General features: G+C 47.9%; 1 protein-coding gene across 7 annotated transcripts in view; it reads left to right on the top strand.

The window, feature by feature from the left end:
• SERBP1 (SERPINE1 mRNA binding protein 1) overlaps positions 1–23,738 on the top strand; it is a 47,689-nt gene that overhangs the window by 1,333 nt on the left and 22,618 nt on the right. For 4 of the 7 annotated variants that reach the window (XM_089660745.1, XM_089660741.1, XM_089660743.1 and 1 more), the window contains exons 2-4: positions 19,007–19,193; positions 21,971–22,114; positions 22,205–22,288. In XM_089660745.1, coding sequence (XP_089516871.1) covers positions 19,007–19,193; positions 21,971–22,114; positions 22,205–22,288 — 415 coding nt within the window. The remainder of the gene's footprint in view (positions 1–19,006; positions 19,194–21,970; positions 22,115–22,204; positions 22,289–23,738) is intronic. The other 3 variants (XM_089660746.1, XM_089660742.1, XM_089660740.1) reach the window with 1 other exon arrangement.

The raw sequence follows: 23,738 nt of genomic DNA, 5'->3' as shown, positions 1-23,738 counted from the left end.
GCACCTCCGTCTCCATGGTGGGGCCCTGTAAGCTCTGCTCACCCTATGGGTTGGAGGACTTCCTGGATCAGAGATCATGTGCACTGCTGTGGGCCGGCTCCATGTCGGGGCACCTGTAAGCTCTCCCCCTCAGTGGCTTAGATGCCTGCTACACCATTGGTGTCAGTGTGCCTCTCTGAGTATAGCGCCACCTCTGGCTGCTCTGCGAACATTCACAGACATGCTGCCCAGAGATCACTTTGTGCAAGTGTGCCCCTCTGAACATAGCTGCACCTGTGCCAGCCATCTCCATGATGGGGGGGCACCGAAGCTTTGGGTGTGAACATAACTCTGTGCCCCCCCCCCCCCCCCCATTATGGAGATGGCTGACACAGGTGCAGCTATGTTCAGAGGGGCACACTGACACCATTTCATCTTATAGTAAGCACTTCGAAGCTTTGAGTGTGAACATAACTAAGTGCTTACTATAAGATGAACTGGTGTCAGTGTGCCCCTCTGAATATAGCTGCACCTGTGTCAGCCATCTCCATAATATTGGGGGGGGGGCACAGAGTTATGGTCTCAAAGTGCCTACTATAAGATGAACTGGTGTCAGTGTGCCCCTCTGAATATAGCTGCACCTATGTTCTGCTCAAACATCACAGTGGAACTGAACTGCATCTGAGCACCACAAACCAAAATGCTATTTAATATTCAAAGCAATCTCCCCCCCGATCCATGTCTCAATGCTTTATTTTGCTGAGAAATCACTCTGAAAACCCCCCCCCCCCCCCCTTTAGCATTTCTGGCCGTAGCCATCTTAAGTAAGGGCGAATGATTCATGTAGCATTTACTTCCTGGAATCCATCTGCCCTTAACTTGTGCATGCAGGCTGGAGGGTGTGCTTAACTGAGAGAACCCTGAAGACTCCTGGGATGTATGACGACATTTGCCTAGGCCAGAAACCAGGAAGTAACTGAAAACAACATTAAAAGGAAAAAATTAAAACATGATATACTTTTCTATCTAATTGGTAATCCTAGAGACACAAGGACTAAAAATTGTTTGTTCATAGAGGGAAGTTCCACTTCAAGGTTTGGAGGTCATCTAGTGTCGGCGTGCCCCTCTGATTGTGGCTGCTGCACTTTATTTTGTTTCTGTAGCAGCCATCGTGACCCCGTAGTTAGTGCAGTGCCTGGGCCCGTCTGAATGTTAATATAGGTTGCCCCTTTCTTGTCACCATATTTATGGTCCCTTCGATGTGTTTTGGGGGAATATTGAATACAGATGTACACTCTTTACCGTGTCACCATCCGGAGGGCTCTGTCACTTGTACTCATGCTTTGGGGGAGGGGCATAACTAATTAGGGATGCACCAAAATTTCAGTGGCAGAAACGTTTCGGCTGAGAACACCCGTATCGGCTTTTGGCAGATATGTAAATAAGCACCGATACAGGTGGCGAAAATAATCCCGCCCCTCGCTGCCACCCGCCGCCGCTTGGTGGTTCTCAGCCTTACCCAAGAAACCACCGAACGATCCCGGCGCTGGGCATAGACAAGTGAAGGAAAGATGGCCTCCACTCATCTCTATGCCCTTGGAGGACCGGAGTGACATCACTTCCGGTGCCTTGTAAACAAGGGCCTTTTTTTTTTAAGCACTAGATCAATGTTTTTTTTGTTTTTTTATTCTACGCTTTACATTGTAGAGGAGAGATGTGGGGCCTAATTGACCCCATATCTCCATAAAGAGGACCTGTCGCTAATTATTTCTATCAAAGGGGATGCATGCATTCCTTGTGACAGGAATAAAAGTGATTATAATTTTTTTTTTTTAAAGGGACAGTGTTAAAAGAAAATAGGAGAAAAAAGTTTTTAAAGTGCCCCCATCCCCCATGTAGTGGTGAACGCATACGTAGGCCACGCCCACATATGTAAACGGCGTTCAAACCACACACAAGGTATCGCCACAAATGCAAGAGCAATAATTCTCGCACTCTGTGACTACACTGCTAACCTGTAGAAGTTGTTAGTGTCACCTATGGAGATTTTTAAGTACCGCAGTTTGACGCCATTCCACCAGCGTGCGCGATTTTAAAGCGTGACATGTTGGGTATCTATTTACTCTGCGTAACATCATCTTTCATATTTTACTAAAAAAATTGAGGAATATATATATATTTTTTTTAATCATTTAGTTTTATTTTTTTTTTAAATGCGTTTGAAAACTATTAGTTTTTAAAAACTGTCCATTTTGGTTTCCAGCCAAGTGCATCCTGGATTTTCGGTTTCGGCACCAGAATTTTCATTTCAGTGCACCTCTATACTGAATGTATGTAGCACATAGTGTCACCATATTGGGGTCCTTGTTTCCTGTACTTCTGAAGTGGCTCCTATAATGTCATTTAGGGGTCTCTATCAGTGGTGCTCATGCTCCGGGGGAGGGGTACTCTGCAACATAGTGGCCTTTGTGCAGGATGTATGGTAGGCCTCCTTGACTCCCAGCCCCCCTCCCTTCCCCCTTCCATGCTGATTCGTTGAGGGCTTGCTCCTCCATTGTAAGGGTGTTTAACACTTGGGTGTCCAAATTCTATGTGTGCATGTCAAGGGTCTCCTCCCCCAAATCATGGAGGCAGTGGGGAGTAATATAGAGATGCTGCTTATATTGTAGGAGTGGGGAAGCCTGCCTTGCTAGAAATGTGAGAACTGTCATTGTCACCGTCCCATTCTAGATCCCACCATGCTGATCCTCATGGTTTACTACTGTGAGTCGCTGACCCAGAGGAAATGGGCTGACCCTGAAGTCGGTCTGTAGATACTATGAACACTTTTTGCAGGTCAGCAACTTGCTGATTGGTGAAGCTGTAGGGGTCAGCACAAGTGTCAGCCAATCAGCAACTACTATGAAGTAGACAATGGCAGTTGCCTGATGGTGGAAGTGCCAGAGTGTGAGCAGAGTCCATTGAAGCCATCTTTACCAGAAATACCCAGAGTAAGGCTTTGGCAGTTTTATATTGGCTGCTCAGTACGTTTGTACCAAAGCTTGGAGTCCAGTGTCAGCTCTACCTACCCACCACCCAGGGACTTTCCTGAAGTGCTACTTGTGGCCCTATGGATTCCCAGTAGCTCCACCCACTAAGTGTATCCAGTACAGGGGGAGCTGTCATCTACTTTCACTTCCAGGGGGAGGTTTTCTATAGTGTAGGCCTGCATTTGTATCTGTTGCCTGTTGTATTTGGGGCACTGGGGGACACCCTCCTAGCTCTCCACTAGTGGGGCCCACAGACTCCATGTGTGATTTTGTTAAAAAATAATAAATACATACAGGCTTGCAAAACCTTTTTGGTGTTTTTTTTTTCTGTGTAAAACTAGTAACAATGCAGGATGGAGAACGGGATAGGAATCAGGCCAGGAGTCGGGAAAGACCCGCAGGAAACCACAGAGTGTTTTAAATGCAAAATTATTTGAAAACAGTTGGGGGGCAAATCAGAGGAAGCGTCCCATTTAATGTCTAATAGTTTGTAGGGATGTAGACTGTTGACACTGGGGAAAGGGGCACCTCCATATGTATCCAGACCCCCGTGTATGTCCACAGGGGTACCCACATGTATCCAGACCCCCGTGTATGTCCACAGGGGTACCCACATGTATCCAGACCCCCGTGTATGTCCACAGGGGTACCCACATGTATCCAGACCCTGTGTATGTCCACAGGGGTACCCACATGTATTTAGACCCCCCGTGTATGTCCACAGGGGTACCCACATGTATCCAGACCCCCGTGTATGTCCACAGGGGTACCCACATGTATCCAGACCCCCGTATATGACCACAGGGGCACCTCCACATGTATCCAGACCCCCTTGTATGTCCACAGGGGCACCCCCACATGTGTGCAGACCCCTGTGTTTGTCCTCTGGCGCTGCCTATGCAGGCGATCCGTTTTAAGCTCCAGGACCCTGGTGCTGGTAGTTGATGGCATTCTGCAGCCAGCATGGGATGGGTGGACTTGTTCCAGAAGTGGGGGTGGTTGGGATGAGTTCTAGTCCAGTTATAATAAGGAAGGCTCCATGAATGCTGACTTACAGCTCCTGCACCCAGAGGAGGTCAGCATTGTGCCTGTAGAAGCAGCTAATGTTATCCTATGTGTCCATGCACATTATGTAGTCTACAGGCATTTTGTAAGCCCAGCATTTAGAGGCAGAAAAAACCTTGTTTTGTTTTTATGAGAGCATTTTTCTAGAAGGAAAAAAAATGCTCCTGAACACTAGAGCAAAAAAAAAAAAACACACAATGTGCACATTTCCCCTCCTAAGAGCACTGGCTTTTTTTTTCTCCCCCAGTGTGCATGCAGCCTAACTGATGGGAACCTCTGTCCTCTATTGTACAAAGTAGCGTCGTGTGTGTGAACGCGTACAGACCCCCGCGCGGGGTACGCCGCGTACAGACCCCCGCGCGGGGTACGCCGCGTACAGACCCCCGCGCGGGGTACGCCGCGTACAGACCCCCGCGCGGGGTACGCCGCGTACAGACCCCCGCGCGGGGTACGCCGCGTACAGACCCCCGCGCGGGGTACGCCGCGTACAGACCCCCGCGCGGGGTACGCCGCGTACAGACCCCCGCGCGGGGTACGCCGCGTACAGACCCCCGCGCGGGGTACGCCGCGTACAGACCCCCGCGCGGGGTACGCCGCGTACAGACCCCCGCGCGGGGTACGCCGCGTACAGACCCCCGCGCGGGGTACGCCGCGTACAGACCCCCGCGCGGGGTACGCCGCGTACAGACCCCCGCGCGGGGTACGCCGCGTACAGACCCCCGCGCGGGGTACGCCGCGTACAGACCCCCGCGCGGGGTACGCCGCGTACAGACCCCCGCGCGGGGTACGCCGCGTACAGACCCCCGCGCGGGGTACGCCGCGTACAGACCCCCGCGCGGGGTACGCCGCGTACAGACCCCCGCGCGGGGTACGCCGCGTACAGACCCCCGCGCGGGGTACGCCGCGTACGATTTATACAAGGAGGAAGAATACAGTGTATCCTGTGCTGGGCCATGTACACGGGGTACAGTGCTGCACATCAGGTGACACCTGCAGTCGGTCGGGTGTCCTGCATTATATACAGGGGGGGGGATTGTGTATGTGCTGGAACTGCTAGTGCATGCACGGGGGGGGGGTTGCATGGATGTGCAGAATCTGCAGACAGCTAGGATCTCCATTCTAATCGTGGGTGCAATGCTATACGGCTTTTGGGCTGGACATACATTATACAATCTGATTGTACAATCTCCTTTAGATCAACAAGTATGTAGCGCAGGGCCTACGTGATTGGATAGATGAGATAGGTCCTCCTCTTAGTTTTGGCGCAGCTAAAGATGATTGTACAGTCCGGTTGTAATGGCCGCAGGGACAGGATACATTTTGGTGCATGTGTGGGCTCTCTGGTTGTACAGAAGTCGATCTTGCGATCAACTTTGTACAGCTGCCCTGTTCGACCCTCTCTTCTACCCCCTCCCCTCTCCCCCAAATCGCTGGGTGTCAGGTATCACAGCCATAGACCCTAGATAAGTGCAATAGATGATCGATCTCTCCCCCCCCCTCTCCTCCCCCCATCACCCCTCCCCCCCCCCCCCTCTCCCTCTGCATGTCGGGTATCACGGCCACAGACCCTAGATCAGTGCAATAGATAATTGATACCCCCCCCCCTCCACCATACTCCATGTGGGGGATCCTCCCCTCTGATATTGTATACAGACAATGGGGAGACTTCCCCCCCATCCCCCCCCCCATTTGCGATGCAGACTATAGCTGGCAGCACTGATCAGTGTATTCTGGAGGGGGGGGGGGATGGGTTGGGGTAAGTCTCCCCATTGTCTGTATACAATATCAGAGGGGGATCCCCCACATGGAATATGTGGATTGGGGGGAGTCAAGTTTTATTGTTTAGCCCATTCAAAAAAAAAAAAAAAAAAAAGCAATAAAGACTGTGGGCTGCATAGTGTGTATGTATTGTGACAATCCTAAACCATCCATCCATCCATCCGATATATAATCCAGCGGGCCGTCACATAATCGATGGTAGATCTTCTGCTCACCACACACATTACAATCTGCTTTAGATCTACCAGAAATCCGGCACTACAAGGGGCCCCCTGGCTGGGTGGATAGATTAGGTAGGTGCTCATTTTGCATGGTTTTGGTAAATCTACAAAGATTGTATGATCAGATTGTAATGTGTATGGCCACTGTATTGTGTATTGTCATCCCCCAATTGTGGTGAGGGGGGGTACAGTTGGCCCAAGTATTCTTCAGGTTTGTATTTAGCAAGGGAGGGTTGTCTGGGTGCTGGGGATGCACACTGCCTGTGTCCCCAGTCAGAGTGATGGGGAATCTGCCTGAGTTGTCACCAGGACATACATTGGGACGGGGGAGGGGGGGGTGATCCTCCAAGAGGGACTTTGTGCTGGTGACAACTAAGATCCCCCTCACTTGGAAAGAGGTCCCTACTTCCTGTTGTCTCTGAAGGACCGGACGTGAAGGGAAATCACCCCGATGAGACACGGGAGCGAGCCCGCGGTGTTCCCAGCACGCCTTACTGGAATCAAGCCTGGAAACCGGTTCCGGCCTTGCATACAGACGAGGCGTCGTTTTGGGGTGGGGGAGGGGAGTTCATGTTTCCGGTGTCGTGCAGATCGGACCCCGCAGGCTGAGCGATGGCGGCCTTGGCGGATTGCGGAGTCCGCTGTCCCCAGCACGTGTTCCCGCAGACCGTACCACGCCTGGATCGTGCGGCGCTTCCGGGGGAGGGCAGTGCGGGGACCAGCACGTGGTGCTGTCACTGGGGAAGGCGGAGCGGGGCTGGTGGCGGGAGATGGGCCGCTCATCACGTGGTGCCGGAAAGGCGGGGCCCGGCTTGTCACTGCACGGCCGAGGGGAGCGATCAGCGCGCGATAGGGGGGAGGGGCTTGTTTATCACGGCCATGTGACTCGTGCAGCGGCCTGTCCGCACATGTGCTCTGCCTGTGTTCTGCACGGAGAGAGGCAATGCTGGGGAATGCTGGCACTTGTAGTCTCACGGGTAGAGATACGTGTAGGGCTTTATTTTTGTATACGATGACAGATTGCTTCCTTTACAAATAGGATGCTGGATCAGCTCTGGACTAAAGAGCTTACAGTCTAGTCTTCGTGATACCAAAAATCCATTCCGCTATGTACTCATCATGTGTATCCAGCCTTAGGCTGGCCGTGTATACAGTTATGTTCTGGGAATATTTATGTGATTTTCTATTCATTAGTGGGGGTCAAATCAATGTTCTCCTTCAGAAATTAGTCGAATGTTTAACACAAAAGACAATTTTTAAGACGTATCTGTTAATTCATCGAATGTTCAAAGCATTTTCGTACGACGTTTATGAATATTCGCGTCTGAAAATCTACGCGTGGATAAAATAAAAAGGGATAAAATACCATTTTCTTGTACAATTTCTCTAGATTTACAAAAAAACATATCTTGAGGTCAAACCTGAGGCTCCACGCACGCGGGGTGTTTTCATAACACTGGTAACAGTTAAAAATTTGACTTTTTCAGCTTTTTTTTTTTGCATTTGCGTTTAGCAATTTTTTTTTCGTGTTTGCATATTTTAAGAGCTTTATTTGACCCCAAAAAAATTGGGGGATCAAAAAAAAGTCCAAAAATGCTGGCTTGCTGCGTTTTTCAGCATTAGAGCGGTTTTATGGCTAAAAAAAACTCTTGAACCCCACTATTTCTGGGATTTTTTCCAGCCAAAAAACGTTGATTACAGTCTGTGTGCATGGACACGTAGGATAACACGCCGGGGACGGACACGTAGGATAACACGCCGGGGACGGACACGTAGGATAACGCGCCGTGGGACGGGCACGTAGGATAACGCGCCGTGGGACGGGCACGTAGGATAACGCGCCGTGGGACGGACACGTAGGATAACGCGCCGGGGACGGACACGTAGGATAACGCGCCGGGGACGGGCACGTAGGATAACGCGCCGGGGACGGGCACGTAGGATAACGCGCCGGGGACGGGCACGTAGGATAACGCGCCGTGGGACGGGCACGTAGGATAACGCGCCGTGGGACGGGCACGTAGGATAACGCGCCGTGGGACGGGCACGTAGGATAACGCGCCGTGGGACGGGCACGTAGGATAACGCGCCGTGGGACGGGCACGTAGGATAACGCGCCGTGGGACGGGCACGTAGGATAACGCGCCGTGAGACGGGCACGTAGGATAACGCGCCGTGGGACGGGCACGCAGGATAACGCGCCGTGGGACGGGCACGCAGGATAACGCGCCGTGGGACGGGCACGCAGGATAACGCGCCGTGGGACGGGCACGCAGGATAACGCGCCGTGGGACGGGCACGCAGGATAACGCGCCGGGGACGGGCATGCAGGATAATGCGCTGGGGGGTTTACGGCTGTAGAAAAAACGCCAAAGGACAAAAACAGCTGCTGCAAAAAACGTCCCGTGTGCATGAGGACTTTCCATTTGGCTGCAGACAGGCAGGAACTTGCATTACACAGTTGAGGGTAAATCTAAAGGAAAGAACATTGTACAATGTATGGCCAGCTTGAAGTGCATTCTATTGCTCTCAGACTCCTCCAAATCCTCCGCTGCTGTGACCTGACTTCTGCTGGGCCCCATTCACACCTAACAAGTGCATTCGTTTGCACTTTTTTTTGTTTTGTTTTTTTTTGCAGAACAACTCCTAGGACAGCCCTTTCATTGTAATGGTCTTCCTTGCCCACTGCAAAGTAGCTCATGTAACTGCTGCCTTCATTTTTGCACATTAATTCCACACATTTTTCTTGCAGAAAACTATGCATCGGCTGTGTGTGGGGTCCTGTTAAAGAATGGCACCATAAATGTGTCACACATGGGTTTATTATTATAATACAGGATTTATATCGCGCCAACAGTTTGCTCAGCGCTTTACAATATAACGGGAGACAATACAGTTCAATACAAGAAGGATAGGAGGGCCCTGATCCTGGGAGCTTACAGTCTAAGATGGAGGGTTTTACACACATTTACAAAATGCACAGGTGTGAGTAGCCTTAGTCCCCGGTCACTCTGGATGCAAATTGCATGCCATGTCACACCCTATTATCCGCAATTAGGTTTTGACTTGGTTGGAGCCGCACCGATTTCTAATGTAGTACATGTACTACTTTTGGTGCGATTTGCATAGTCGTCTGTGTCAGATGTCTTCCAAATCGGTCCTGAAATCTGCATGTAACCCAACTTTGAAATTGAGTGACGTACAGTGAAGGTGCATGATTTCAAAGCCAGGTTTGATGTGACCGAGGGGTGTTAGAGGTGGGATATGTTTTTTCTCCATGGTCCCACTGTATATAGGTACGCAGCCACCCTCTTGCTTGCTCCTGAGATGTATTATGGGATGTGTAGTGTTTATAGAGCAGTGTACATAACCGCAACTAACATGCATTACTTGCTGCACACAAGAGGAAGTGAGGGGGGGAAAGTAGATTTTCAGAAGTCCCCAGAGGATATTACAAGGAGGCAGAAAAACACAATTCAATGCGAAATGAATTACAGAACCATTTTCCCCTGGTACACGTATATGTGGCCGTGCGGGCTGCGTTTTGCGCAGGTATGGGAGCCCATTTATTTGACACGCAGGGAAGAAGCCCCTGCACTACTTCTGAAAACGCAGCCCGCACGGGAAACTCGGTTCATACGGTTGCGTTTTCCAGTGCGGGCGGCGTGCCGTTAGAGCTAATGGCACCTGCCCGCGGGTCTGCATTCCTTTGTGCGGGTGGTGTGGCTGCATGGATTTTCGTGCGGATTGTAGCTGCGAACCTAGCCTTGAAGCAGTGGTGGGCAACTGTGGCCCTCCAGCTGTTGAACTACAAGTCCCATGAGGCATTGCAAAACAGTTACAAGCATGACTCCCAAAGGCATGATCGGACTTGTAGTTCACCAACAGCTGGAGGGCCACAGTTGCCCACCCCTGCCTTAAAGTATAACTAAAGGCAACTTTGTTTTGTACAGAGCAGAGAGGGGTTAGAACACTTTTTAGGTTTTTATTGCTGTCTGTGCCTCTGTTAAGGAGATTAACCCTTTTTGTCCTATTTACCATTATCATTGAAAGTTAAAAGAAAATCCTAAATTTTGGGTTGTCCCCAGAAAAGTAATAGAGGGGTAGTTATGTCAAAGGGACACTAGTTCGGGTGACCTGGGAATTACCCTAATTTTCCAGGATTTCCTGTTTTGGCTATGGGACACGAAGTGTAGGGAAATCTCCCCAATGGGACACAGATGGCAAAAAAAAAAAAATCTGACAGGTTATACCCTCCCTTAGGCTAGGTTCACATATGTGCGGATGGTGCCGCTATGGATCCGTGCAGCCGCACAGAAGAATGTGGATCCTCATTAGCCTGCACTGGAAATCTCAACTGTACTGGGAACCGAGGTTCACGTGCAGGCTGCGTTTTCAGAAGTGCAGGGACTTCTTCCCTACGGGGCACGGGAGTACATTCAAATTATTATTATTATTATACAGTATTTATAAAGCGCCAATAGTTCACGCAGCGCTGTACATTACAATGGGAGACAGAACATGTGACAGAACAATACCAATACAATGCAAAACATGAGGGGATCGAGGGCCCTGCTCTTTCGAGCTTACAATCTAGGAGGGAGGGGATGGTGGCACAGGAGGAGATAGCTGTGGGGGATGGAGTGGTAGGAAGAGTGGAGGAGGTCGGCAAGTTAGCAGGGGGTGGGGTAGGCTTTCCTGAAGAGACGGGTTTTCAGGGTGCGCCTAAAGGAGAGGAGAGTAGGTGATAATCTGATGGGTTGGGGCAGGGAGTTCCAGAGGATGGGTGACACCCTGGAGAAGTCCTGGAGGTGGGCATGGGAGGAGGAGACCAGGGAACTAGAGAGAAGGAGGTCTTGTGAGGAGCGGAGTGTGCGTGTTGGGTGGTACTTGGATATTAGGTCAGTGATGTAGTTTGGGGCAGTATGGTGGACGGCTTTGTACGTCAGTGTTAGGATTTTGAATTTGATCCGTTGTGCAATCGGAAGCCAGAGGAGGGATTGGAAGAGGGGGGGTGGAGGAAATGGAGCCCAACCCCTCTCAACCCCCCACCTCACCCCCTCAGTCTCTGCCCGAATCACACACCCACCAAGCGACACACCAGACTGGACGTCGCTCCACCTCCAATGAATGGGCTCTCGTGCCCGTGCAAAAAGTGGACCGCAGGAACGGCGATATGTGAACCGGGCGTCACTCTATCCAAAATGGGGGGGGAAAGGAAAAAAGGCCTATAGTTCTACCATAAGTAGTTGATTTGTGTGGATTCTCTTTGGATAATAGGAATATCGCTTAATGTCACTTTAAAACCCATCAGGCAGGTTTGTGGAGTAGCCGATGTTTTATGGAGTGCAGTCAGTCCACATTAACATGGGCCATGAAAACGAGATCCTCTTTTGTGTTGTGATGAAACATTAAGGGGCTCATTCACACCACCACCATGTCAATACCAGTGTTGCCCAACGCAGCCCTAATACAAAGACAAGGTCCTATGGTGTCAGCTCATACCTCTACATGGGCTGGTGGTGTGCACTGGAAGAAGTACTGCATACGCACAAACCACTGCAACACTCCCGTGGTAAATGGAACCCAATGAAATGTCACTTGTGACAGTTCAACAAAATGCTAGCACAAAAAGTAAATAAACCCTGTGATGCTTCAGGATCGATGCTTTGATATTCTCCCAGCATACCCCAGGTGCCATTCAATTCATTCAGCGCATCTGCTGGTGTGAATGAGCCCTAAAATATATGTAAGTGTATAGTCCAAACGCACACGTTCCTGCGTTAAAAATGGCTGTGTATAAGTGGGTGCTGCAGCGACCGTTGGCTGGAACCGAACAAAATCACCGAGGGAGAATGTCACCAGCACACCGAGGATCACCAATATGGGTCCAAAAGTTTTAATGAATGATCACATAGTTACAGCAAGGCAACGTTTCGGGGTCTCGCAGGACCCCTTCATCAGGCATGTGACGTCACATAGTTACAGCAAGGCAACGTTTCGGAGTCTCGCAGGACCCCTTCATCAGGCATGTGACGTCACATAGTTACAGCAAGGCAACGTTTCAGAGTCTCGCAGGACCCCTTCATCAGGCATGTGACGTCACATAGTTACAGCAAGGCAACGTTTCAGAGTCTCGCAGGACCCCTTCATCAGGCATGTGACGTCACATAGTTACAGCAAGGCAACGTTTCGGAGTCTCGCAGGACCCCTTCATCAGGCCTGTGACAAAATATATGTAAATGCAAACCAAATGACATTTAGGTTGCTAAAAAATTGTGTACAATAAACCATTACCTTTTATTTTAAATATTGCTTTTAATTTTTTTTAAAAAAAATTTCCATTCTTTGTAGAATATTAGGATTACTGATCACTTGCTGCTTTCTGTCTGCGTTCTCTTTTCACTTCCTGTTGCGTCGACAGGAAGTGAAGGGAAGTCTCCCTAATGAGACACAGATGGCAAAAATAAACTGACAGCCGTTTTAACCCTTCCCCCGCTCAATCATAAAAATAATTTGCTTTGGATAAGTCAAGCCATTTACTTTTTGAGCTTATGTTATCCCGGTGCTTTCTAAGAATGTCACAATAATCCGTATTCCCAGCGCTGTGACTTTTTTTTTTCTTCTCATTGCTGTAGAAGCATTGATGGATTTACTATGCGGCTTGTTTGGCTGTCTCGGCGTCTAAACAGATGAAGAAGCCCCTGTCGCTGTTTTCATGGGTGTGGTAGCCATTGTTCGCAGTATAACATGTCTGGTGTAATTGCCAGCTATTTTTGTGGCCGCACCCAGGTATAAAAGTTGAAGGCAGTAATTGTGAGCTGAGAAGGATGATACCTATAAAGTTTAATTTCTTGTTCACATTCAAGTTTTTAAGGCTGTGGATGGAATTGGTTATTTGAGCTGTAATTGGCAGGCAGGATCTAATCCATGTTTGCCCCACTTTATGGCTCCCAGCAGCTGTTGTCAGCCAGTTCAGCAGTCGTAGTAGCGAGCGTCTATTCTTGGTGTGTTGTGGGAGCCCAGGGGGTGCTGTCAATTACCAAGCCTTGTATGGTTTTCACCCTGGAACCCATTCAAGATGTTGGTGACCTTACTTTGCCCACATACCTCGGTATACATGGCAGTAGGTCCCCATTCTGTTGAAGGCAAATGGCAGTCCTATTCTTGAACATGTTCCAGGGATGACGGCAATTACAGCTGAGCTGTAGGTTAGAACTGAACATTAATATGGTCTGTAGCACACGTTCTGTAACTGTTCATTTCCACAAAAATGATCTGCAATATAAAAGGCGACCTCCAATGTGTGTCTTGACCAGACCTTTTCCTCACTTGCTGCAGTTCAGTTAGTGATTTAAAGGTTGTAATGAAAAAAATAAGTTACTTACCTGCTCTGTGTAATGGTTTTGCACAGAGCAGTCCCAATTCTCTTCTTTTTGGTTTCCCTGCCAGTTGTCCTGGATCCTCCCCCTCCCAATTGTCCCTAATAGCAAATTTTTTGCTATGGGGGCACTTTAGCAGCCTCGCTCCTGAGCCACACGCCTGTGAATTATTATACAGGATTTATATAGCGCCAACAGTTTGCTCAGCGCTTTACAATATAACGGGTGACAATACAGTTCAATACAAATGGGATTTGAGGGCCCTGATCCTTGGAGCTTACAATCTAGGAGGGAGGGGCTAGTGGTACAAAAGGTAGTTTCTGTGGGGGATGGACCGGTAGGAGGAGTAGAAGATTCCAGTATTAGCTGAGGGCAGGATAGGCTTCCCTGAAGAGAGAGGTTTTCAGAGATCGCCTAAAAGTGAGCAGAGTAGGTGATAGTCTGATAAATTGGGGTAGAGAGTTCCAGAGGATGGGGAAACTGGAGAAGTCCTGGAGACGAGCATGGGAATAGACGTCCATTCACACGCAGGGCGTGGCTCAGCCTCACTCTCGCCTTATTGGCTCACTGGCTGTGATTGACAGCAGCAGGACCCAGTGGCTCTGGCTGTGAGCCAATGAGGAGAGACACCTGGGAGAGCCGCTACTGTCATGCACATCGCTGGATCGAGATGGGGCTCAGGTAAGTAAAAGGGTAGCTGAGGGGAGAGTTGCACCCAGAAGGTTTTTTACCTTCGATCAAAGGTATACCGCTCAGGCAAACAATCCAGATCAATCCACAACGGGTGCAGGCTCTGGCTCACCACCACACACAATGCAACAGGCAGAAGGGTCAGCCGCACACCGGAGGATAGATGAATATAGTGTGTATTTATTGATCCATAGGACACACAAAACACCAGGACATGAAGACAGGACCTGTTAACGTGTTTCAAATGATCTCGTGCTGAATCATAACGGGATATGATTAACAGGATAGAATGCATTAAAGGATAGGTTCACACTGGCTGTGATTGACAGCAGCCGGAGCCACTGGGTCCTGCTGCTGTGAGCCAATGAGGAGAGAGACACCTGGGAGAGCCTCTGCTGTCATGCACATCGCTGGATCAAGATAGGATCGGGTAAGTAGAAGGGTAGCTGAGGGGGGAGTTGCTGCACCCAGAGGGCTTTTTACCTTCACGCATAGAATGCATTAAAGGATAAGTTCATCTTTTTGATAAAAAATTAATAAATGCACTTTTTTTTTTTTTTTTGCAGGTAAAAAGTACATTTATTGTTTTTGTCTGCCAGAACCTGGAAAACATTGCAGCAGCGATCGGTAGATCGCTGATGCCATGCAGGTCTCCTGCAGACCTGTCAGAATATCTGCTTGTCGTACAGGATGTACTTCAATGAACTACCACCACGCTCCACAGCTCCATGGTAGTTCAATGAAAACTACAAGCCGACCGCCGCTAAAGCTGCCGGGACTTGTCGACATTCATTCACTGAACTCTGAATGAATGATGCGGCCGTGTGGGTGGAGCCTCACACAGCCTCACTGTTTTAAAATCTGACAGTACGGGAAACTTCTCCCTGTCAAAAGGTGGGGGGCGGGCGTGGCTTCAGCTATGGGAACATGTTCCACCCTAAAAACCGGGTAGAACATGTAACATGTTCCCAAAGGTGAACTTATCATTTTAAGGTAGAAAACATTCTGTCTTTAGAACCACTTTAAATATTCTTGTTTTCACCGTTTGCATTGGCTACATTTACTATTATTATTATACAGGATTTATATCGCGCCAGCAGTTTGCTCAGCGCTTTACAATATTTATTTATTTCAGGTACTTCTATAGCGCCATCAATTACGCAGCGCTTTACATATATATTGTACATTCACATCAGTCCCTAACCCTCAATGGGCGTACAATCTAAGGTCCCTAACTCACATTCATATACAAGGGCCAATTTACACAGGAGCCAATTAACCTACTAGCATGTGTTTGGAGTGTGGGAGGAAACAGAAATACCCGGAGGAAACCCACACAGGCACAGGGAGAACATGCAAACTCCAGGCAGGTGGTGCCATGGTTGGGATTCGAACCAACGACCCGAGTACTGCCAGGCGGAAGTGCTAACCATTTAGCCACAGTGCTGCCCATTGGTTTCTTTCAATACAAAGGGAGTCAATACAGAAACAATACAGTTCAATACAAGAGGGTTAGGAGGGCCCTGATCCTGGGAGCTTACAATCTAATGGGGAACTAGAGCTTAATGCAGTAGCATCACTTCGGCCCCAAATTCTACTGCAGTCAACATTGCTCCTTGATTGCCAGTCCACAATAGATCTTGCCTATCTCCCTGCCCAAAGGGGTCACCAAACTACAGCCCTCCAGCTGTTGACCTGCAAGGTCCATCATGCCTCTGGGAGGTCAGGTCTGTGGCTGTCAGTCTTGCAATGCCTTATGGGACTTGTAGTTTCTCAACAGCTGGAGGCTGTAGTTGGAAGGCCCCTGCTGAAACCATTCCTATCTCTGTTGACTACTGTAAGGAATTGTCGTATGTAGAACTAGCAGCAGGAAAGAAACCATACCCTAGTGCCGCCTAAATCTGTCCAGTATCGGCTTTGGAAATGTTTTGGGGGGGTTGGCAGGCATGCTCAAGGCTGATAGCTCAGTTCATGTATACATCTTTAATGGGGTAGGAAGCATTTTTTAGGTGACCTTTTAGCAACTACTTTCCATATTAACAAGAAAAACCTTTTTGTTATGCCGACCGTACATGTGTCGAATTCTGAACGATTTTTCATCCGAAAATCATAAACGTTCGCTCAGTAATCCGATGGCGCCATCAATGATTTTAAAAACCAGCCGACCAAGTCATAAAGTTCACCCCATATAACAGGCAAAACTTCTGCTCCTTCCAGGTCGCGGCTCATGCGCATATTTTTTCGGAAAAACGATCGTACGGTTTGGCCATCGTTGAGTCAACAATCGGTCGTTTTTCACAAATTTTCCAACACGCCCGATCACCGAAAAAAGGGAGGAAACACGAAAATCGGCTGGTGCCATTGACCCACTAAAAGAGCGAAAATTGGCCGATTTATTCTTAGGTCTGATTTTTGGGCGAAAAATCTGTCTGATTTCGACCCGTGTATGGCCGGCATTAGTCTTGGAGAGTTCCTCTCACTTTCTGTCATGTAAAACATTGCCAGCAAGGTAGGAAGTGATGGGAAATATTTGTAATGGAGCACCAGATGGCAGATAAACCTGTCTATATACGGACACTTGCCCACTTTATCCAAAACCAAGAAAATAAATTGTCTTGGACATGCAGTTTAAACTGCCATGAAGCAAAAAAGAAAACTAATGCAGCCACCACATCAAATTACTGGTAAGCTGCAAAATATTAGATTTTTGGTGTTGGGTTTAAAGTGATTCTAAAGACTTTAATTATTATTTATTAATTTCTTAAAACGTGTCTGTATTTACCTGCTGTGTGCAGTGGTTTTGCACAGAGCCGCCCGGATCATCCTCCGCTCGGGTCCCCCGCCTGCACTCCTGGCCCCTCCCTCCCAATTTGGTGCCCCCGAGCATGCACACTCCCCAGCCACTGATCTGTGTGTCCATTCACACACGGAGCCGCGGCTCAGCCCTGCCCCATCTCTATTCTTATTGGCTCGCTGGCTGTGATTGACAGCAGCGGGAGCCAGTGGTTCCTACTGCTGTCTCAGCCAATGAGGAGAGGGAGTCCCGGGATAGCTGAGACTCCAGTGCACATTGCCAGATCGAGAGGGAGCTTAGTTGAGTATTAGGGGCGGATTGCTGCACAGAGTTTTTTTTTTTGTTTTTTTGTTGTTTTTTTACACCTTTGTGCGTAGAATGCATGAAGGTAAAAAACGTTGAGCTTTTCCAGCCACTTATACCACTTGAAGCTCAGAGCTAGTAAGCAAGTCATTGGTCCAGCATGACTCCTTCCAGCAGCTTTCAAAAAGGTGTTTTTATACTTCTTTTCCCTCTGTTTTCACCTGATCTGGCAAGTAACACAGCTCCTGTATTGAAGTGCCCTCACCCTGGATGAAGGAGCACAGGGGGCACATCTGAACAGCAGCGTTAATTGGGGAGGGGGGGGGGGTATTGGTGTAGCTAAACCTCCTAGTACATCTAACAAATTAAAGCCAAACTAGATTTCACACTTTATAAGCAGATACAGCAAACAAGTTTTTTTTTCTTTCTTATGAAATAAAGGTTTTACATAAAAGCTGACTATTGTAAGCACCCCTGTCAGTGTTAAATGGTTTGTCTCATTCCTCTAACTGCTACATCTGCAAGAGCTTGTGCTTTTGAAAAACAGACTTACTGGACAGATCACCAGCCTAAAATAAGTCTAAAAAAACTAAAGCAGCCATCACATCTGAGGCTAGGTTCATATATGTGCAGGTGGTGCCGCTGCGGATCCGCACGAAATACAATCCGTGCAGCCGCACCTCCCGCACAGAAGAATGCGGACCCGTGGGTGGGTGTCATGACTTCTAATGGCATGCCGCCCGCACTGGAAAACTCAACCGTACTGGGAACCGAGGTTCCTGTGCGGGCTGCATTTTCAGAAGTGCAGAGACTTCTTCCCTGCGTGTCACAGGGCACAGGAGTCCATTCAAATGAATGGGCTCTCGTGTCCGTGCAAAACACGGCCGCATAAATGTGAACCAGGGGTAAGAACTGGTAAGCTGCAATATAATACATTTTTTTGTTTTTGGGCTTTTTACTGCATTCACTTTTAAATCTCTCGCATTAAAATGGCAGCTTCTATCCTCGATGTTTCACACAGGCATTCTTGGTAACATATTTGCTTCCAAAGGAGAATTTTTCTGAGATGCAGAATGGAATCTGCAGTTGCTGACCTCCTGAAAATGCCTGTTTGCGATTTTCAGTCTTGGGACTAAGTATACAGATCACAGTGGCTAAATGGTTAGCACTTCCGCCTGGCAGTACTCGGGTCATTGGTTCGAACCACAGCACCACCTGCCTGGAGTTTGCATGTTCTCCCTGTGCCTGCGTGGGTTTCCTCCCGGGTACTCCGGTTTCCTCCAACACTCCAAAGACATGCTAGTAGGTGAATTGATTCCTGTCCAAATTGTCCATAGTATGTGTATGTATGAATGGGAGTTAGGGACCTTAGATTGTACTCCCCTTGAGGGTTAGGGACTGATGTGAATGTACAATATATATGTAATGCGCTGTGTAAATTGATGGCGCTATATAAGTACCTGAAATAAATAATGTGGGAACTCCTAATCTGAATACTTGCGCAGAGACGGGACTGGAGCCAGGAGATGAGCAGGACAGCCAGGAAATGGGTTTTATTTTAAAAAGTGAGGATTGGCGGCAATGTCACTACAACAGGGCAGCAATCTTCTAGTTTGTCGGCATCACATGCTTTAATGATATGTCTGGGCCCCCGGCTGCTCGTCAAATCAGATGGTTGAGAAGCGCAATGTTCTTTTATCACATGCTCTGTTTGAGTCGGCTGCACCATTGATATACTGACATGTGCCGTTTTGTGTGTGACAGGAATCAGGAGGGTCGGTAGGAGACCCGACCAGCAACAACAACCACCACAGCAGCAAACTTCACAGGCCCCTCAGGGCGAAGGGAAGCCCATCGACAGAAGGCAAACAGACAGGCGGCCTCCTCGCGAACGTCGTTTCGAGAAACCAGCCGAAGAGAAGGGTGACGGAGGGGAATTTTCTGTGGACAGGTAATCTTTGCGCTCTGAAAAGTTTTCAGCACTCTGCTAATTAGCAAATGTCCAAAAGCTTATCACTGAATTCTGCTCTAGCAAAATGTTTGTTTGCATTACTTCTTGAAAGCCTTTAATCAGATATATTTGAATAGTTTAAGGTTTGTTTAAGATTGGCATCTTGACCAGGGGCGGACTGACAACTCATGGGGCCCCCGGGCAATAGGGGATCATGGGGCCCCTGTGTCCTTGCCTAAACTCAAAAAAGCCTATGAAAAAGGTACCAGGGGCATCTTATGGGGCTCCCTACTGACCCCGGGCCCTCTGGCAATGCCAGAGTTTCCAAATAGTCAGTGCGCCCCTGATCTTGACTTACACTCGGTTTAAAATTCATATTTCCTTAACCCCTTCATGTCCGGACATTTTTACCCCCTTCCTGTCCAGGCCAATTTTCAGCTTTTAGCGCTGTCTCGCCTTGAATGGCAATTGCGCGGGCATGCAACACTACCCATATGCATTTTTTAGAATTTTTTTTGAGACAGATAAAACTTTTTTGGTGGTATTTATTCACCACTGGGATTTGTTTTTTTTTTTTTTTTTTTTTTTGCTATGTAAATGAAAGTCCAAAAATCTTGAAAAAAAGGGTTTTAAAAAATTTAGCAAATATTTCATCATAAATCTTGGCCAAAACGTATTCTGTTATCTTTTTAGTAAAAAAAAAAAAATTAACCCAAATTAGTTTTATAACCAAAAATTATAATTTAAAAAAAAAATTAACATTTTATTTTTTATATATATATATATATATATATATATATATATATATATATATATATATATATATATATATATATATATATTTTTTTTTTTTTTTTTAACATACTGTCACCCTAGCAATACAGTGTCACCATAGTGACACTGTACTACTTGGGGGTGATGAAGATTTTTTTTTTTTTTTTTTTTTACACTGATTGCTTTTCCACCCATAAAAGCAATCATTTCTCCTTCTCTCTGGCTGCATTCTTGCAGCCATTGAGAAATACTGTGAGCTGTGATTGGTCACAGCTTGTCATATGATACAAGGCTGTCGTGAATAGCCTTGTACCATGTGATCTCTGATCATTCACAGATTTCACACGTAGTAAGCAATGATGTCAGAATATACATCTTGCTTACTACTATTAATTAACTACTATTATTGGCCAATCAGTGATCACATGATCGGGACCTCACACAGAGGTCTCGTACCGCAATCGGTGTTCTGGATCGTGGTGCTGCGTGCTCCCAGGGAGCACGCACAGTTCTAAATTGGTGGCCGCCGTTTACGAACGGCAACCCGCTCCTGCACTGCCCCCGTCCGGCCGTTTATATACATGGGCCAGACTTGAACTGGTTAAAATGGAGCCTGAATTTTTATTCCTTAACATTATTTTGCTTTGCCTACTTAGCTGTGGTTGAGTATTCCTACCTTGTTCGCCTTCTATTATTGCAGCACGTTTGGTGTTTAACCCCTTTGCGCCGGCGCCTTCTGACCCTTTAAGAGGTTTAAGGGGGCGGGGTTTTAGGGTCATGTGTCCGCCATGATTCGCTGTCACGGTGGTCACATGATCGTAAAAGGTCCCGATCGCAAGGGGAGATGGAGACCTTTCCGTGAGGCACTGACGTGTGCTGGGGGCACGCAGGGCGCACGCTCTCAGCACGTATGTATTTTCAAATGGTACTCAAATATGCAGCCACTCAGCATCAAGGCCGTATATTTGTGTGCGCTCGGTGTCTAGGGGTTAAAACTTGGCGGTTGTAAACCCTTACATATACCTAGTGAAGTGACTGGCCTCAGGTGATACAGAGAGATGAAACAAATCCTCCTACATAAGATGTACCTGATTATCTGTAGCCATCTGTTCTCTACATCCATCCAAAGTGCAGAAATTACACAGGATCTCTCAGGTCTGAAAAGCAGAGGGGGGGGGAGTTTTATAACAGTGGGGAGAACTGATTGGAGGGAAGGGATGCACCCTCCTTCACACAGGAACAGAGCTAAAGGCCTTCAATCGCAGGCTGTGCCCTCCCCCTGTCACCCTTTAGTCTCGGTGTCAGGAAAATGTGTAAAAAGTGACTCAGGCTTATAAGAGAGAAACTAGCAGCAGACTGAGATGACATTTTAGTGCTCTTAAAGCGGTAGTGAACCGCTGGAAAGAAGAAAAGAAGGGGGGGGGGGAATCCACTGCAAAGTAATGTCATAATGTGCTAGTATGCATCTTATACTAGCTCATTATATAAAACGTACCTTAAAGCAAAGCCCTCCAGCAGCACGCTGTCACTGCTGCAGAGGCTTCCATCTTCACCCGGTCTTCCTTTCAGGTTTGTGAGCTCCGGCTGTCTGACAGGCCGGGCTGCGATGACGTCACTCCCATGCATGCTGTAGTCCCGGACCACGGCACACAGATCTGAAGGAATGGCACGGGCCCCCTGGGACCCCTGTGTCCTCACCCACACCCAAAAAAAGCCAATGAAAGGTACCAGGGGCATCTCATGGGGCCCCCTACTGACCTCGGGCCCTGGGGCAGTGCCCGAGTGCTCGAATGGTCAGTCCGCCCCTGTGCTGAAGGTAAACATATGCACGCCTATCTTGATTTCTCTATAGTATGGGAATTGGTTATTACCATTGCCAGCGGGGCAGGTAAGGTGTATCCATTGCCTTTTTTTTCAAGGCGGTTCTATTTCATTCATATAGCAACAGAATAGCTTTAACACTTGCTGTTTTGTATACTTCAATTTTCATCTTTCCCCTCCAGGCCTATTGGCGAAAGGCCAGCACGTGGTCGTGGTGGCCCCGGTGGAAGGGGACGCGGCGGCCGTGGACGTGGCATAGGCAGAGGTGATGGCTTTGACTCCCGTGGCAAACGTGAATTTGACAGGCATAGTGGAAGCGACCGAGCGTAAGTGGATTTTGCTTTGTTTTCTTCTTGTTGTTTTTTTTTCCCCGATACTCCTTCTCAAACACTGACAATGTAACTCATTTTCATTAGTTCTTCTTTCAGTGGCCCGAAGCATGAGGACAAGAGGGGAGGCAGCGGATCTCACAACTGGGGCACTGTTAAGGATGAACTGAGGTTGGTTGTAGTAGCTGCCTTGTGGTTATTCCTTCTGCTTGTGCACTGGGTGGAGAGTTTGTAAAAATACTTTGGGTTTGCAGAGATTTAGAATGGGTTGGTTTTGTGTTTTTTGTAGAATCGGAAAGTTGCTCTTGCATGACTGAATGTACATTTATACCACTTGTAGTGGACCTGTCCCTAAAATCAGCAGTTTTAACTCTCTAAAAAGCAGCAATGAGCTTCTCATTTGACATCTCTTGTAGCATCATATGACGTTTACATCAGACATATCCTTGCCCCCCCCCCCCCCTTTGATCAATAGATTACACTAATTGTGACGAGGGTCTTTCTTTGAATATCTGATAGCCTGAACCTCCACTAATATGGTCGCTGCTAGCATGATTTAGCCACACAACGAAGTAGGCCTATGCAAAAAGGTAGCTGCATGCGGCCTGCATTGACTGGTCTCGCACTGTTTGAAAGGTAAGGTTGCCAAAGTCTGGTCATTGTCGGGCGGACCATTCACTATTAAGAGATGATCATGGCAATCTGTGCAAGAAATGATGCACTCTGGGGACTTGTCTGCTTACTCACTAGATGAGCAGGTGCAATGCACATTAGATGAGCCACTTCATAGGAGGAGCCACCCTTCCTACAGAGATTTTACCCTTTGAAACCATCTTCAAAATGACTGCAATTGACTACTAACAGGGTGGTCTAGTTGCATTTGAGGATCTAATCTATTGTCAATGTGTGCTGAATACCACAAGGTTTTTTGTTCATTTTCAATTCAGATTTAGCCCTGGTTCACACTGAATCTGACTTTGAAATCGTATGACTTCACTTGAAGTCACGCAATTTTCAAAGCCGCAGGTCGGTGCGATTTCAGGTGCAGCTTGCCTGACATCTGTGCAACTTAATGCAAGTTGCACCTGAAATTGCATAAAATAGTGCAGGAACCTTTTTTTCATATCTGTGCGGTACCGCAAAGTCGAAGTCGCACCAATTTGAACGGTTCCATTGCGAAAAATAGGGTGTGGCTTGTCATGCAATTTGCAACTGTCAAATCGCATGGACAAGTCACACTGGTGTGAAGCAGTTCTAGGGGGTTGACTTACAAAGCAGTAATATACCTTTACTATGGCCAATACCCCTGGTTAAAAGCAGGGGACATCTGTGTGCATTACAAATGTTCTTAGCAACCTATAGAGCCCTATAAACGCTTAGTGTAAAAAGTCACATGCCAGACCTTCATAATGTCATTTTGACTAACTCTCCTCCAATCACGGAGAGAGCTCTGTAGGATACTAAAGCTTGTATTTTATGAATGGGCCTTAAAGTATTACTAAACCCTGGACCCTTCATTCACCATATCTGGTCTCCCCGGACACTGCATTCACCATATCTGGTCTCCCCGGACCCTGCATTCACCATATCTGGTCTCCCCGGACCCTGCATTCACCATATC

Source organism: Staurois parvus, unplaced genomic scaffold (assembly GCF_062004578.1).
Source record: "Staurois parvus isolate SC_StPar_1 unplaced genomic scaffold, SC_StPar_1.0 ptg001270l, whole genome shotgun sequence".
Classification (NCBI taxonomy): Eukaryota; Metazoa; Chordata; class Amphibia; order Anura; family Ranidae; genus Staurois; species Staurois parvus.
The sequence above is the reverse complement of the archived record's forward strand: the minus strand, read 5'-3'. Positions and strand labels throughout refer to the sequence as shown.